General features: G+C 43.5%; 1 protein-coding gene across 1 annotated transcript; it reads left to right on the forward strand.

Moving 5' to 3' along the window:
* Nucleotides 1-2,978: 2,978 nt before the first annotated feature.
* On the forward strand, nucleotides 2,979-13,296 carry Plet1 (placenta expressed transcript 1). Its single transcript, XM_051197417.1, has 4 exons — nucleotides 2,979-3,210; nucleotides 6,949-7,153; nucleotides 9,130-9,194; nucleotides 12,495-13,296. The coding sequence occupies exons 1-4, from the start codon at nucleotides 3,027-3,029 to the stop codon at nucleotides 12,668-12,670; spliced, it is 630 nt and encodes a 209-aa protein (XP_051053374.1). The 5' UTR covers nucleotides 2,979-3,026; the 3' UTR covers nucleotides 12,671-13,296.
* Nucleotides 13,297-17,010: the final 3,714 nt, after the last annotated feature.

Raw genomic sequence — 17,010 nt, forward strand, 5'->3', positions numbered from 1 at the left:
GGTTTCCTATGTTTTTCTTTTTAAAAAAAAAATCTGATTATTGTTACTCTTTGATGAGACACAATTTTATGTACCTTCCTTTAATTCTTCAGACACATTCCCTAATTCTTTCAATATAGTAATATATTAATATAATAACTGGATTCCCTCAATTACAGTTTTAGTTTACTGGGCAATTTTTCCTTCTTTATGGCCCATATTTTGGGGTTTTGTTTTTGTTATATGTACTTTAGTTCTGTTTGTTTGTTTGTTTGTTTAAAGTGCTGGGAGTCGAACTCAAGGTCTCATGTATATTAGATTTGCGTTCTATCAGTGAGCTACACTCCCTGCCCCCATCTTGTAACTCTTTGTTGAAGACTGAACATTCAAAAACTAAGATGTGGCAACTCTGGTTAGATTCCCTCCTCCTCCCTGTAGCTGTTGTCTGTTGCTGCTTTTGTTGTTATTGGTTCTTGAGTTTCTTGAATTGATCTGTACAGTCTGGATTCCTTAGCATGCATGACCCCTAGTCTCCAGTTAGTTAACCTACTGGCGGACTCATGAGCAGACAGAAACTCCCTTCAGTATTTTAACCAAGAACGGCTCCAGGCTTGGCTGAGTGCCCTGCCTCCTTCCGCATTTGGGGCATGGCTTCTGTGGCCAGCTGGGCAGTTTTATGACTCTAACCTTAGGCAACTCTTCCTGTTTGTGAGAGTCTCAGCACATGTCAAAGGTGAGAGGGGTTTCCTGGTCCTTTCCTAGTCACATGCAGAACCACGCCCAAATAGCTTAGATTCCCAAGAATTTGTTGGAACATTCAAAACTCTCTGTGAATATCTTTTTATGGTTTTATTTTCTCTTGATGCCAAATGGAATCACTGCCTCAAGACAATGCTTAAAAAATTCCCGACTATCTGACCAACACTCTATTAATAAAGCTGTCCATAGAGAAAGTTCTGAATCCAGTCAAAATAACTGTAAGTTCTAAGAATGCAATTTTACATGCAGATTGCAGAGAAGTCACACAGATAATAATCATACCAGAGATTCCACTATTTTGGAAGACCCCAATCCCATGCTGGCTCCTTCCATCAGCTATTAGTTTTCTGGTCTTCCACAATTATAGCAAAACTGTGAACTTCTGTGGCCACCAGCAATCACTGTTTTCAGTGACATTCAGCTACTCTTTTTCTTTAAATATATGTTTCTGGATTATTGGAAAACTTTTGGTTAATTTTTAGAGGTTCATAAAAAGCAAAATTTTACCATTATTGTCAATATTGTCACTGTTGATGTTGAACAAGTTTTGGAGGTCCTCGCCCCAAGTCCCTGAGTTTCTCTAGAAGAAACACTTAAAACTATTATTGTGATTCAGGTCCTATTAGATGCTTCAGCAGGTAAAGGGTGATGGCCACCAAGTTTGATAGGCTTACTCCAGCCCCAGAACCCACTTGGTGGAAGGAAAGAATAGATCCCACAGACACCCCCCCACCCCCGGCCTGGACCTACACACACTGGGGAGATGGTACATATACAAATTAATTAACTAACTAAAAAACTTAAACTCCTACCTTGGTTCAATAGTATTTTTATTTCCTTTCTACTCACAAAGTAACCTACTTCTCCCTCATTTCTTTCAGTAAATAAATAACAAAAATTTAGGGGGCTGGGGCTATGAAAAAAAATTTCCCAACTTGTACAAATCATTTTCCTCTGCTTTGGCACTGTGGAGGGAAGTTTCGGGAACAACATGGGTCTAATCTGTTTCTTTCTAAACAAATAAATAAAAGTACAGGGGATGTGCCTGGGTTGGTAGAGTGGCACCTGCTATCCTGCAAGAAGCTCTGGATTTAATCCCTTGTACCTATATAAACTGGATGTGATTGTGCACCCCACAATCCCAACACCTGGAATGCTGAAGCATGAGGAACAGAAGTTCAAGGCCCTGGGTTGCAGTAATGACTTGGTGGTTAAGAGCTCATACTGCTCTTACAGTGGAAGGGAAGTCCACACCTAGAACTCATGTTATCACTCCACTTCCAGGAGATCTGAGACTTCTGGCCTCCCAGAGCAACTGCACTCACATGCGTAGACCCACAGGCACTCACACAAACATGTTATTAAAAATAAAACAAATCTTGGGTGTGGCCATATAGAACTTTTGGTCCCAGCATTTAGGATGCAGAGGCAGGCAGTTCTTTAAGAATCAGAGGCCAGCCTGATCTATGCTGCAAGTTCCAGGCCAGCCGAGGCTACACAGTGAGACCCTGCCTCAAGAATTAAGTCAATAAAATAAAGATATTTTTGAAGAAATTCAAGATCATCTTCATACACCAAGAACTCAAGGCAAGCCAAGTATTCATTAAAGGCTAAAGGCTTCTGCTACCAAACCTGAGTTCAATCTTAATAACCCATGTAATGGAAGGCAAGAAATGACTCCTCAAAAGTGTTCTCTGACCTCCACATACACGCTATGGCCTGTGCATCCTCCTACCTCCCCTACCCTAACACAAAAGCAACAAATGTAATTAGAAAAAAGTAAGCAAATATCTAGTCTGTCTTTCCAGCGCTAGGCTAGTCATGAGATGAACTGGAAATTGGAGGAGCATCAGGAAAGGCTATGCAGTGTCCTGAGATAAAAAGGGTACCAATGCCTGAGTTTCTGCAGAGAAAGGCAGAGCTTCCAAACAGACCTGCTAGGTGGTAATTACTCAACTGTGGCTTCCACTTCAAAGCTTACCACTTCTCTACTGCTTCAGCTGCCAGGTGCTGAGATGAGGGGCATGCACAAGAGTGTGTCTAGTCCTCTTCTTGAGCAAAACTGGAATTGGTCAAGGTTGCTGCTGACACAAAAGTGGAGGCTGGTGATTCATTCCTGGTGATGTCTTGGGCCAAATTCCAGAAGGCAGTAATTTCAGGAGGGAGGGGGGAGATTTGCATACATGACCTCACCCAGAAGCTCCGGCCCCACAGCATATAAACCAGAAAGTCAGCACTCCTGCTGTGTTTTACTACTCCCAGGCCCAGCCACCAAGCCAACCAGGACCATGGCTGTGCTCCGTTCCTTGCTGCCACAGCTGGGGCTGTTCCTGTGCCTGGCTCTGTGCTTTTCTCCTGCCTTGTCTGCAAGTTATAACGACCCCTGCATGGTCTTTGATACAATCTCCACCACGGACAACTTGGGAGTCAACGTTACAGTTGAGGGCTCTGGTGGAAACATAACCTACACAGGTGAGTCAAAGCCATTCACTCTGCTGTCCTTTGTTCTCAGAACATACCCCTACATCCTGCCCTCATGTGTATGCGAACAGCATGGGAAACAAGGAGGGCTAGGGCTGACTGAGACGTGAGAGTGCACTGGAAGGACTATTTCTACAGTTTCCTGCCCATAACTGAATCGCGGGTGGTATAAAGCCCTGTGCGTGCGCAGATTAACTGAGCCCCAGCCAGTTCACACCTGGGTAAACATATGGCTGCATTAAAGGGACATTGTATTATTTTGAGGGATTTCATTGTGGTCTTGACAAAATGGCTGCACCCTGAAGGACACCAGCAAGGATGGTCTGCATTTAGTGCATGGGAAAGACCATGTGAGCTAGAAGAAAACATCGGTAGCCCACCTTATAGTGAGGAGGCAGAGTGCAGAGATGATAAATGACTTGCTGGGGACTCACTCCCACAAGTGACAGAAGCTCCCCGATCCTTGGCTATTCAATCTTAATTTAATGTTGTTCTTAGAGATATCTGGGAAGTATTTCATAATCCCTTTTGGAATTGAACAAACCTACAAGTTAAAGAATAAGCATTCTAATTAGTCAAACCTATTAGTCAAAGGAAATGGTTTCTACCTAGCTTTACCTATTTTTTTTAATGTTCATTTTAATTTTTTTATTATTACTATAGCGTGGGTTCTCTCAGGATATGTGTATGTGTTGAGAACAGGGAAGATGAATACTGGGTGTGTGTGTGTGTGTGTGTGTGTGTGTGTGTGTGTGTGTGTGTGTGTGAATTCACTACCTCAACAGGCCTCTGATGTAAAGTGGCAGGTACATCAGGAGACAGGTAGGTCTGCTGTTGAAGGGAGAACAAGAAGTCCATTGAGGGAAGATAAGATGAAGACTGGGAGCCTTCCAGAGCAGAGGGAGGCTGGGCGAGGTGGGGGGAACCACAAGACAATGGGAGAAGGGGGTAGGGCAAACACAGCAGTTCCTGTAGCCTCAGGGAAAGGGAAAAGAACCACTTCCTTGAGTGCCTAGACCTGCTTTGCTCTCCATCAGATTCCATTTCAAACCAGAATGTGTGCGAGCTCTGCGGTAACTCTGACTCATACTTTAAATTGAGGGTCAGAAATCCTCTGTCTTTGGAGAGGCCGAATTCCACACCTACAGTTACAAGAACCATTTACCAATGCCATTGTAGGGTGCCATGGCAGGGACTCAGACCTTCTGAGACCCCGAATAAACACCAGCTCAGCCGCCTTCTAGTGTGTTGACTTGAAATTTATTTCCACTTTGTCATTGTGTCAGCTTTGGCGAGCCATGTGTAAATGACTTGGCAGACCCCTAGAGACAGCTTCAGTGTAGTCAACACCCTCACAGCACCTTCCCTGGACCTGTTCAGGGAAGAAGCCTGTAATATTTACATTAGGACTAGACTAGGCCAGCCTTTGCCTTATTGTTCACTTCTACAGGCAAAAAGTTACTTCCTGAACTTTCCAGCTTTAAGGACATTGTCCTCCATTGAATAAAGAATTTTTTTTTAACGAGCTAGAGACAGAATCCAAGACCTCAAACATGCTAGACAAGCCCTCTACCACCAAGTTTACACCCACTCCTGCCTGCTGCAGGGGTCAGTCAAAAGTAGTTTGATTGCCCAGATACTGACACCAATGAAACCATAGAATGTAATTTAAAATAAATAAAAACCCTCAGGTATGAGGGTAAAAGGGGCTAAGGTAGGCCCGAGGGGGAATGTGAGCAAGATCTGGGTGCCTAAGTGGGGACAGGGTGAATGATAACAAAAACGGGGAAGGCTCCAGACAAGCATCCAGACACGAACAAACCCCAGGCCCAGGTGTGGGTCAGACAGGAGCCAGGTGCATTCACAGAGCAGCTGGGGGAGGGGGAGGGGGAACCAGCTGCCACCATCCCTAGAGTGGAATGTTGACAGGAGAGGGAGGCTAGGCTCTTGGGGTCCTCAATAATGCCACTGACAGGAAGGGGCAGAAATGTGAAATCAGAAATGTTTAGATTCTCTGGATAGGATGCCACACTCCCCACTGGACAGGTTATGTGAGGAAGTCTGGTCTGGTCACTGCTGAGGGACACACTGAGGTCACAACTCCAGAGAATGCACGTGCTTAGGAAGAAAGAAAGGAAGGCTTAAGCCCACAGTGAAAGGGAAAAGGCAGAAAAAGGAACAGTCAAGAAAACATCCTTGGAGAGCTAAGAGGATGGATGACTGTTTATCTAAATGACAATGACACTGTTGTGTATCACCTACCCCACCATGATGCAAAAATGTAGGACAAAAGTCAGCGCCTCTCTGAGTGAGTGAGTCAGGGCTTATGGGATTTGAGTCAGCTGATCTTGGTAAGCAATTAGGCCAATGAAATATAAAGCACTGAAATATAATTAGTAATAGCATTCACAGTTTGTCTAACATGAACCACATGTTAGCATCTTTTCTTCAATCCAGTCAAGAGCCTTTACTGACAGGTAGCATCATCCCAGACAATGAAGGATAATGTCATTATTCTCCAGACCCAGAGCAACAAAGTGGGAATTTACCAAAAAAAAAAAAAAAAAAAGTATAGAGGCTAGGGAAATAATTATTCAGTACAGCACATACCAACTTCTTTCTGGTATCTCATAAATTAGGCATGGCAGCACACACCTGTAATACCTGTACATAAGACATAGAAACAGGAGAATCAGGAGTTCAAGGTCATCCTCAGCTACACCTGAGTCCAGGTGATATCCTGTTTCAAAAAAACAAATACTGTTCACAGTGACCTCTGAGCAAGACGAAACCAAGGCCCAGGGGACACTTACTTGCTCCTGAGTACTAGACCCAGGATGAAGATCCATGACTTCCTGACTTATGCTACCTGAGCCCTTGCTTTGCTTTGTGAAGGAGTTTCAGATGACCGAGGTCCCCCTAAGTTTTGAAGCATTTACTCATACAGGCTCTTCTGAGGGGAAACCAGAGAAAATGAAATATCCTCATGTTGAAATTAACAAAGGTCTACAAGCTCCCCTGTAAGTGCAGACAGGCTGGGTCACAGACCCCAGCTGAGTAGAGAACACCCCTAAGGGGTTATTTGATTGGTCCTTGGATTAGGACTCTGTGGCTCAGAACTCTGTGTCTCATACCTACCTCAACCACTGTTCTACCCCCTCCCTACCTTCAACCACAGAGACCAAGAGAGCAGCCATTCTGGGGTCAGGAGCAAGGCTTTGCTTTTACTTAGCAACTATACTCTCTGCATCCATGAAGCACTTCCTAGGAGACCTCCTAACTTTTTCAGGGGTACATATCTTTGAGGAGAGGTTAAGCTATGTGCTCTTAGGATCTGCCCCCTAGCAGCATGTACAAGAACCAGGGCCAGACTCTTCAGAACCAGGACTCTTAATGGCTTTTCACTGTAGACTATTTGGAAAATAAAATACAAGCATGAAGAAGACTATTAAAATAATCTGAAGCTCACCCAGGCTGGCTTTGAACTTCTTTGTAGCTGAAGAGGAGACTGACCTCATGACCCTCCATCCCTACCACCCAAGTGCTGGAACTACAAGTGTGTGGCACACCGTATTCCCAGTTGGTGTCTTTGTACTCTCTTCTAGGTCATCTTGAGTCTCTTTTACAGCAACAGGACCAAGCTGCCCACACTCTGTAGCTTCCTCTGCTCACACTTCTCTTTGGTTCTGCTTGACTCACACTGACTGCTTCCTGGTCCTTTCCTCCTAGTGCGGATTCCTGTGAACAGTTCCGTCAGTGTTGTGATTCTGAAAACAATGAACCAGAACAACAAGTCCGTGGGTTCCTGGGTTGGAGCAACTCAGGAATGCAACGACAGCAGTGTCCTATATCATGTGACACCCTCAGACAGCTCTGACTTCCAGGCAACGATGACAGTTACTGATTCTGAGGATATAACTAAAGTCAACCTGTAGTAAGGACTGATTATATTTCACTTTGGGCGTTTGAATTTTTATACGAGGTTTATACAGCTTCACATTAACCTAGGTCTAAAACTAGACTGTGGGTGTGAGTGGAGAATCCAGCAGTGGCGTCTCTTATCTACCTCACCTCCCTTTGTTGTGCTTTTCATGCACACACACACACACACACACACACACCTCAGTACACAGTGCTCACATAATCAAGAAGGCTGGGGTACTCTTCCAAGTTCTCCATATTCCAACTGGCATACAAAATAATAGATTTTCTTATGATATTTTGCTCCTATACACCCCATTACCTCCTCTTCTTTCCCCTTTCCTCCAGTTACCTTCCTTCTTGTCAATAGTCCCCTCCTACTTACACACATACACACACACACACATACACACACACACATATGCAAATCTAGTGGAGAATCATCTGTAAAACATACACTCATTTTAGAAAGGAGTAGCTAAGAGAAAGTTGGCGATGAGTAAACACAGTAGTTTGCTTCTGCAGTAATAAATGGATACCCTGAGGTTCTGAGAAGAGACCACCTAAAGGCTGGCATTATTCTTCCACAACAGATGCCTCTCACTCTGAGGGCCTGATACTACACTAACTTTAGAAACCAAGTGAAGAACTTAATGCTCCTGAAAGGATAACCCAGACATAACATGTCCACTGTAGCATTCTGGTCTTTGTGGAAGCTGGTGATGCTGTCAAGTCATCCTTCCCTCTCTTGCCACACTCTGGACCTAGCCAGGCTTCATTGGCTTTAGAGGAGGAACCATGCAGAATCCAAAGGGAACTACTACTACCAATCCTACCATGGCAACAGTTGCTTAGAAGCCAGCTAGTTCTACTTAGACTAAGGATATTGACTATACTGGATGCACCAGCAGGTACAGTCTGCAGTGACACAGCAACAGCATCTGCAGGAGAAACAACACAATCCCACCGACAGTGCATCTCCATCTTCACTTGCCCGTTTACTATGATACACTAGTCTCTCTGCTTGTTCATAATGTACACATTCATGGCCTTGATCAGCAAGACTGACTCAAGGGGAGGGAGACACAAGGAACACCACTGTGCTGAGTAGGGTACAAAAGGGATGTCAGAGGTCTTGGCCTGTAGGATTTACAGTGAATTTGGGAAACAGGACCCATACACATGTAAGTACATGCTCTGCTTTCTCCAAACATGTAGATTCAGAAAGAGCTCTGCTACACACTCTCCAGCCTTCCTCTAGTTCATCACAACCGCAACTGACTCCTTAACTAATTACCTGGATAGTCACTGAAATCTGTCTCTGAAGACACTATAAATGCCATGACTGTTGGGTCGACTGCTGTCTGCTCACACCAAGCACAGTGACTGGCATACAGACTGTGTCCTTTCATGAGTGACTTGCTGGATGCATAGAGGAGGGGTAATGTTATAATTGACTCGCTGAGTTAATGACAACAGATCTGTGGATCATTTCATGAACATTAAATACCTACAGTATGTCAGGCATTACATCAAAACAGAGCCTGCCCTCCAGAAGCCAGCCCTCTGTGGGTGGAGAAGCCAATAGCAATTCAGTGTATCAAAAGGTGGAAGATATGTCAAGGTTAGCCATAGGGAGACTGGACCTGAAGGATATCATTGAGTTTCTGGACAGATATTACCAGGGAAGTTATTACAGACAAAGAGACTCTCTTGAACAAGGGACAAAGATGTATAGCAGCCTGTGGGGAGTTCCTAGTGACGAAGCTAGTGGGAACAGGAGATGAGAGAGTTGTTTGGAGTTAAGAACCCCAGAGGAATTAGTCAAGCCAATATGAACTAGGTCAATATTTAGTGATCAGCTTATTGTGCCACATAAAATGTAAGTGCAAAAGGATTAATGGGAAGGGGTGGTCCCAAAAGGCTAAGACATAGCTTGTGCATTCCACAGATAACGCTCACCATTTCTGTCACTGATTTGCCCTGCAGTGTCTTCATAGCTATCGGCAATGGAACAGCTGTAATGACATCTATAAACCTGGAAGAGCTAAGAGGTAAGTTCTGTTACAAACTCTTGGTGTATTTGCCAGTAAACTCAAGCAGTCTAGAAAATTATTTTACCTAGATATCAACCAAGTTCCCTACCATCCTAGAACCTAGGGTGAGATTTTTCCCAATCTCTTCTTTTATGCCATGTAGAAACAAAAGCCCTCTCCAAGATTTGTGCAACTTTTCAGAAATGCCCATGGTCCCCTGTGGCTCCAAACCCCTACTTCAAAGGGGAATGTTTCTGTTCAGGACTAGATAGGCATCAATATGAAAAACAACATTACTCTCAGTTTCCATTCAGAACCTGAAACCCCACTCACACAAGGTTTTCTATATGATCAACTTTAACCAACAAGTTTTCAAGGGAATTTTGCAGCTCGGGAAATGGAGGGCACTAGTTACACAAAAAGAATTGGTATCACAAAAATGCCAATAATGTCATAAGTTCTTGTTAGCTTGTTTTTGTTTTTTTTCTTTTGCAAAAGGTAGATTGACCTTAGTATCTTGGCACAAACTAAGAAAGTACATGATCCCTTACCTGCATCCCGACCCTTTCATGAGTTTTCTTCCTATTCCGTGTGTGTGTGTGTGTGTGTGTGTGTGTGTGTGTGTGTGTTGCTGTGATTACAAATATATGCCACCACACTTGGAATTATGGGGTTTGGGGAGATCAAACTCAGGTCCTCACAACTGAGCAAAAGAACTTTACTGGCTAAGCCATCGCCACAGCTCTTTCACAGGTTCCTAACAGCTTCAGCCACTCTCATCACCACAGTCATTTCCATCAGCTTTCTGGGGTGCAGACCCTAGGCTCACACTTCCCCCAGCTCCTTATCCACCCTTTCTAGTCCCCTTTCTCTTATTTCCCTGTAAGAAGGCAAAGCATTCCAAACTGAGCTTCAGAAAGGACACAGAGAATATCTGGAGCAGAGTGAGGACTCCAAGTCCGCATCTTACACGTCTTTCTACTTTTCTTACATGTTCGTTGAAACAAAAGAGATCATTTTAATGCAGTTTTTTAATGTAAGATCCAGCCAAGAGCATGCGTGAGGCCTTGGATTCAAATTTCTAGCATGGGGTGTGTGTGTGTGTGTGTGTGTGTGTGTGTGTGTGTGAGAGAGAGAGAGAGAGAGAGAGAGAGAGAGAGAGAGCCATTAGTCTTTCTCAATGACCAAATAACAGGCCTTCCTCATGAGTCTGAGAGCATAGAAAGACAGGCAGCATGTTGCTGATACTCTTGTAAGTCATCTACAATAAGATGTACCAATGGAATAATGTTTTCCAACAACAAGTTTTAACATGCTTATGCCTAATCAAACTACTATATGACAGTCTCAACTGTTTCCTTGTGGTTTTCCTTCTGTGGGGTTATTTTATCCCTCAAGGACATTTTTGAGAAAAACACTTGCAGAAATGCTAATAGAGCAAGAAATGTTTATTTCTAATCAGGACTTTTTAGCTCTATTCTAACAAAATATAGTTTAAAATCAGAGGAAAGGCCCAGAGTGATAGTGTGTACCTGTGTTCCCAGCAGTTAGGAACTAAGGAGGCTAAGGCCTGAGGGTCACAATTTCAAGGCCAACTTGGGATATACAGGATAAGACTCTTGTCTTAAACCAAACAAAAGAATGAAAGCAAAGGGGAAGAATGTGGCTGTGCTCTACTCTCTGGCTGCATGGACTGCCAGAGAAACAGTTGTCCTGGAGAAAATCTAGAAAGAAAGACTGTCTTAGAGCAGAAGGACATCCCCCAAGTAGGTGGAAGGATGCCTGGCCCTGGGACATTTTCCTTCTTCTCTTGTTGCCAAATTTTAAAGAGGAAAAAAGTGTGTGTGTGTGTGTGTGTGTGTGTGTGTGTGTGTGTGTGTGTGTGTATGTGTGTGTGTGTGAGAGAGAGAGAGAGAGATAGAGAGTGTGTGTGTATGAGTGTGCAGAAGCATGCCTGTATACATATGCATGCAGGTATATACACATGGAGAAGACAAAGGAAAACATCCTATACCTTCCTCTATAGCTGTCTTTCTTATGACCAAAGAAAGGAGCTCTCACTGAACCTACGCTTCCCATTTTCAGTTATGCTGTTGCCCAACAAACCCCAACAATTCTCCTGTCTCTGCCCTCCCCTGAAAGTGCCCTTCTACCCAGTGCTGGAGTTATAGACCCCACTCCCAGCTACGGGTAAGATACCCTTGAAGTGTCTGAGTTCCAAGCTCCAGGTTTCCTGGTATCAGATAAGTCCCTAGGAGTGAAGGCCTGGCTCTCTTTGCTTCTCTAATAGATAATGACTGAGAACCAGTGTCTGGCCAATACCTACAAGCAAAAATGCCCTGTGCAAGCCTGAGAAACAGTTAAGGATTTAGATAGGGTATCTCTATATACCTATCTAGATAGGGTATCTCCCACCAATGTTAAGGCAAAGGTCACTGTTCTTGGTTCTACATGACACTGAGTTCTCACAAGACCTTGGAATTAGTAAGAAAATCATAAATTGTACTACATTGGGTCATGTTTGCACTAGAGTTAAGAGTATAAAGATATTTGAGGGCACACTACCTAACCAATGACAAATTCATGTTTTATAAATTCTGTGGGTTTTCTCATCTCAGCAGACTATGTGGGTGCTGGAAAGATGGCTCAGCTCAGCAGTTAAAAGCACTGAATGCTCTCCCAGAAGACCCAGGCTCAATTCCCAGAACCCACAAGGCCCTCACAACTACCTGTGACTCAAGTCCCAAGAAATCTGACACTTTCTAGCCTTAAGAGCACTGCACACATGTGATACATATACATATACGCAGACAAAACAATTATGCGCATTTAAAAAGTAAATAAGCAAAATAAAATGAAGGATAAAAGGCCATGCAGACCTTAAGGATCAAAGCTTAGTTATTTTTGTTATTTCAAAGTCTGAACCTTCTAGCTGCCTACGGCTCCCTTCCCAACATGATACTGGAGGAATATTGATTGGCTTTTGCTCATGATCTCTGGCTTTACTGTCTAGAAAAAAAGAACATGTATTATTATTGTGTGTGTACACATGCAGCTTGTGTGTGGGGGTCAGAGGATAACAATTTAAGATCAGTTCTCTTCTTCCACCTTTACATGGAATTGAACTCATGACAAGTGCCTTTACCAGCTAAGCCATCTTGCCAGCCTTTTCCTAGTGCCTACCCACCTCCCAACAAAGGTCTAATAACATTGCTTCTTTGATTTTAGTTTCTCCCTCAGGAACACCTGTACCCTTGAACCAAACCACAACCATGATGACAGCCAAGACCCCAGCCATGACCACAGCCAACACCACAGCCATGACCACAGCCAACACCACAGCCATGACCACAGCCAACACCACAGCCAAGACCACAGCCATGACCACAGCCAAGACCACAGCCACAAGCCTGGCTGTCAATGCTCTCGGCAGCCCCCTTGCGGGTGCCCTCCACATCCTGCTTGTTTTTCTCATCAGCAAACTCCTCTTCTAGAGCAAACCAGGGAAGCAAATCTCCGACCTTACAGAGCATCCTTCCAAAGCTAATTCCCTGCCAGTGCTTAAACATGCGTGAATGAAGGTTTTATGTCCTCAGTGTACAACTCCATCACCTCTGACCACAGACCTGTGACACTCTTTGAGGGACACAAATATTTGCCTGGATCTTTCAAGGCACAAATTCTGCTTTTTGTAAATACTTAGACCAGCCTATTCTGACTCTCAGGTTTACATGTTGAAAGCCAATCTGAACTTCTGCTTATTGCCAAAGGATTCCCATGAGCCTCTTAGGTTTGTGGTGGGGAGAGGGATCCTTCTTTGCTTTCAAGATGATTTCAGATTTCTGGCCAAATCTACTCAGATTACAAGGAACTTCTGTGACTTATGTGAGACAGAAAAAAAGAGAAATGAGTGATAGTCCCATGGCTATTAGTATATCCCCATTGTGGCCAGACCAGCAGGCTTTGAAGAGCAGAAGTATGTGAAAACTAAGAAGCCAATAACAGGACACATGGGTATTTTCCCTAAGTTAAATAAACGGCTCATTGGACAAGAATAATGAATGTGTTAAATTGAAAGATAAGCTTTAAATGAGTGATGAAATACAAAGTGTTACTCAAATTTGTTGTTTATGTTTTTAAAAATATGAATGAAACAGCGTATGAGTGAGTGTGTGTGTGTTCAAGGACAGATACAAGGTTAATTTATCTCCGTTTTGTTTTGTAAGTAATCAAAACTGGTTACTTCTTCCTTAATGGTAATTTCAACCAAGAAATGGCCCCCAAAATAAATAAATACTTGTAATATTTATCGTACAATGTAGAACTGAAAAAAAATATTTCTAGAAGCAAGTCTGTTAATAAATAAAGTTTTCCTTAGTAATTGCTTTCTTATAACTTCCAGTACCACCTACCCAGGGGTGGCATTTCCCGAATCAATCATTAATCAAGAAAATATTCCACAGAGTTGTAGCATACAGACCAATCTAGTGGAGACAGTTTTCTCAGTATAAGTTCTCTCTTCCTAGATGACCCTGGCCTGGGTCAAGTTGACAGAAACTAACCAACATACAAGATGAAGAGATAACCTCATAACAGTATTCTCTTCTATTAGCTGCTTTCACAAGTGTCACAAAAATGTACTAGCTTGAAAATTGCCTGATTGTTCTCTACATTCTTGAAGAGATGATTGAGGGGGTCAGAGAACTTCTGAAAGCAGCCCTAGTCACAGAGACAGCATAGCTGGGCATGGCAGCACTCTCCGGTAACCCGCACTCAGGAAGCAGAGGACCACTGGTAAGTGTGGGGACAATCTGGTCTCCTAGTAAGTTCAAGGACGGTCAGGGATACATAGCAAGTTTCTGGCAGAAGGGAGGGAGGCAGGACAGGAGAGAGCAGTCACAGGGATGGCGAAAGACAGGATAGAAACACAGAACTTCTCCACATGCATGGCTTGCCACTTAATCACAAAGTTCAGAGTTGGCCCTGTCCTCTAAAGGGCTGAGATGCAAAATAAAAGCCACCCCTGCTTCACTTGTGTGATGAGGGCAGTGCCATTGACGGCAGAAGCCCTGAGTGTGGAGTCAATTGTAGCTGTCATCACAATACATCTCAGTATGCCTTTTGCATTTCCTGAAGTTCTTTGTTTTCCAAGTGAAGACAGACATTCGTGTCTTTCACCGACTGGTGGTTTTCAAGCCTTATTTCTTTTTCTTTCTGCTTCCTCCTCTCCTTCTGGAACACTTGCTATGTGTATGGCAGTGTATTTGCATCCCACAGACCACTCGTTTTCTTTGTTCTTTTTCTTCCTGCTCCTCAAACTAGATCATTTCAACTGACCCGACTTCATGTTCACATATTCTCCTGCCTCTTCACGTCTGCGGCTGAACCTTGAGAGTTTTTATTGTTATACTTTTTGGCTCCAACATTTCTATTTGGCTTCTTGCAATAATTTCTCTCTGCCTACCAATATTCTCTGTTCAGAAATAATTTCCCTGGTTTTAGTTTTTGGTCACTGTTTCTTTTTCCACTTTTAGTATAATTAAATGGTAGACTTCAAGTGTCTGCTTCTTAGGCTGGGCTTTCTTGGGAACAATATCTACCTTTCTTTTTCCTTTGAATTGACCATATCTTTCAGTCCTTTTGTATGTTTTGTAAAATTTTGTTGAAAAGTGGGTATTCTGAATACTGCAATGCACTGATCCTGGAAACCCGACTCTCCCATGTACAACTGGCAGCTGCTATTGTTGACTTTATATCTGCAAACTGCATTCCTTGTGCAGTCTGAATTTCTTTTCTGATCTCTCAGCAGTTAACTAGTGACCTTATAGATTTTGTTAAATGCCAAAAGTTGGCAACTCTGCGGTAATAGCTGGGTTTTTTGTTTATTTTCTTTTGAATAGATCACAGAATTCCAAAAATTTTGACAGGTATTGCCATCTTAATGGTTGCTGTGGTGGAGAGACCAGTGCTTGCTTGTAACCTTTTGTTTGTTGGTTTCCTCTCACATCGTCAGGGGCTTACTGGTGGCCCCAGCTAGCCCTGTGCTAATCACTGTACTCAATCATCTCATTTAATCCTTACTCTAACTCCATGAAAGTTGGTCATTTGACAGATGAAGACACACAGCTGAAGAGGAGAATTTAAAGCCCAGGCAGGAGGTTCAACTCTATATTCCCAGCACTCCAGAGACTAAAACAAGAGGGCTGTCATGCATTTGAGACCACTGTAGACTACATGGAACACCCGGGCTTCAGTGTAATAACTTGTCTCAAAACAGAAACAAAAAAGAAAACAGGAAAAAAAAAAAAAAAAAAAAACAAAACCCGAGAGAGTATATTGTCCAGTCTTGGAGAAAGTAGTGAAGCTGGCTCCAAAAGCTGTTCTGTCTCATTTCTGAGCCTGCCCCTTAATCAGAACAGCTTGGGGGTTCCTGAATAGCTCTGAAATTATTAGGGATTTCCCCAGAGAAAACTGGCTCACCTGCTCATGTGATGAGTGGGTGTGGGTGTCCGTGGCTGACACACAAGCTGTATTCTCTGGGAGTGCTTCTCCGGGCTCCACTGTTTGGCGCCATCTCCAAAGTAAACATTGGTGAATCTTGACGCAACACGCTAGGAGCAGTTTCATATTTATCTTTTTAAGGCTCAGCCTGTTCCTTGTCTCAGGTTCAGTGTGGAAGGTGTGACAAATGTTGATTTTGCTATACAAGTTTCAGTCCTGGCAAAATATTTCTCAGAAGAGTCTTAGACATAAAGAAATCTGGGTTAGCAGAATTCAGCCAGGCAGCACAGAGTCAGCTGAGCAGGAAAATGAGATTAGGAGGCCAGACATTCAATGGGCCTGCCCTGCTAAGTAGGAAGGTGAATGTAGACAAGCTGTTGTGCATCTTCTGCCTTCTTTCCCAGTCTGTTAGACAATGCTCAACCCCAGTGTCTCAGCTCCCTTCCAGGGATCAACTTGGGATTCTCTGTGATACCCCATCCTAATTTTTAAAAAATCTTTGGTTGTCCTTCTTTATTTTTATTATAACTTGTGTGTATGAATGCTTGCCTATACAAATGTCATGGACAGTATGCATGCCTGGTACCTATAGAGGCCAGAAGGTGTCAGGTCCCTTGGAACTGAAATCATGGATAGCTGTAAAACCACAATGTCGGTGATGAGGACCGGGCCCTGGATCCTCTGCAAGAACAACAAATGTGCTTAATCAGGGAGAGCTCTCTCTCCAGCCCCTCAGTCCTAGTTTGAGAGTCAAGTCAGGGAAGATATGTAGATGTTTCCCTATGCTGCATCTGAGTGGTTAACACTCAGTGCCGGGAGCACCGCCAAGGACTGTGAAGCACAACCCAGGCTTGGGTGAGGATAGTGCTCCACAAGAGACATCCTGGTGGACTCAGGAGGCAATAGGATCCAGACAACGGCCACACCTGGTTGCCCTATAAAGGAGTTCACACACAGCAGGCAGAGTAGGCAGCAGATTAAGAGAGCTTACACAAGCCCAGTTTCAAGAAGTGCTGATCTGGCTTGCTATTTGTGTTCTGTCTCCTGAGCCTCATTCATACGAAAGTGACCCCTGCAAATGCACACACAGCTAAGCAGACAGTTGCCACTGGCTGCTCAATCTAGCTCCCATGTGTGCTCTGCTTGCAGCTCTGTGCTTTATAAAATCAATGTATTTCAGTCATTAGGGACAAAAGCAACCTCCCACCTAAAGGATATGACCTTTCTTTCTGAGAAAGCAGGAAAAAGGACAGATGTCTTTCAAACCCAACTACTTCCAAGCCCCAAACTGGTTCAACAGACCAGTTATTATTACACCACTAATTCAAAGCAG

Source organism: Phodopus roborovskii, unplaced genomic scaffold (assembly GCF_943737965.1).
Source record: "Phodopus roborovskii unplaced genomic scaffold, PHOROB, whole genome shotgun sequence".
Lineage (NCBI taxonomy): Eukaryota > Metazoa > Chordata > Mammalia > Rodentia > Cricetidae > Phodopus > Phodopus roborovskii.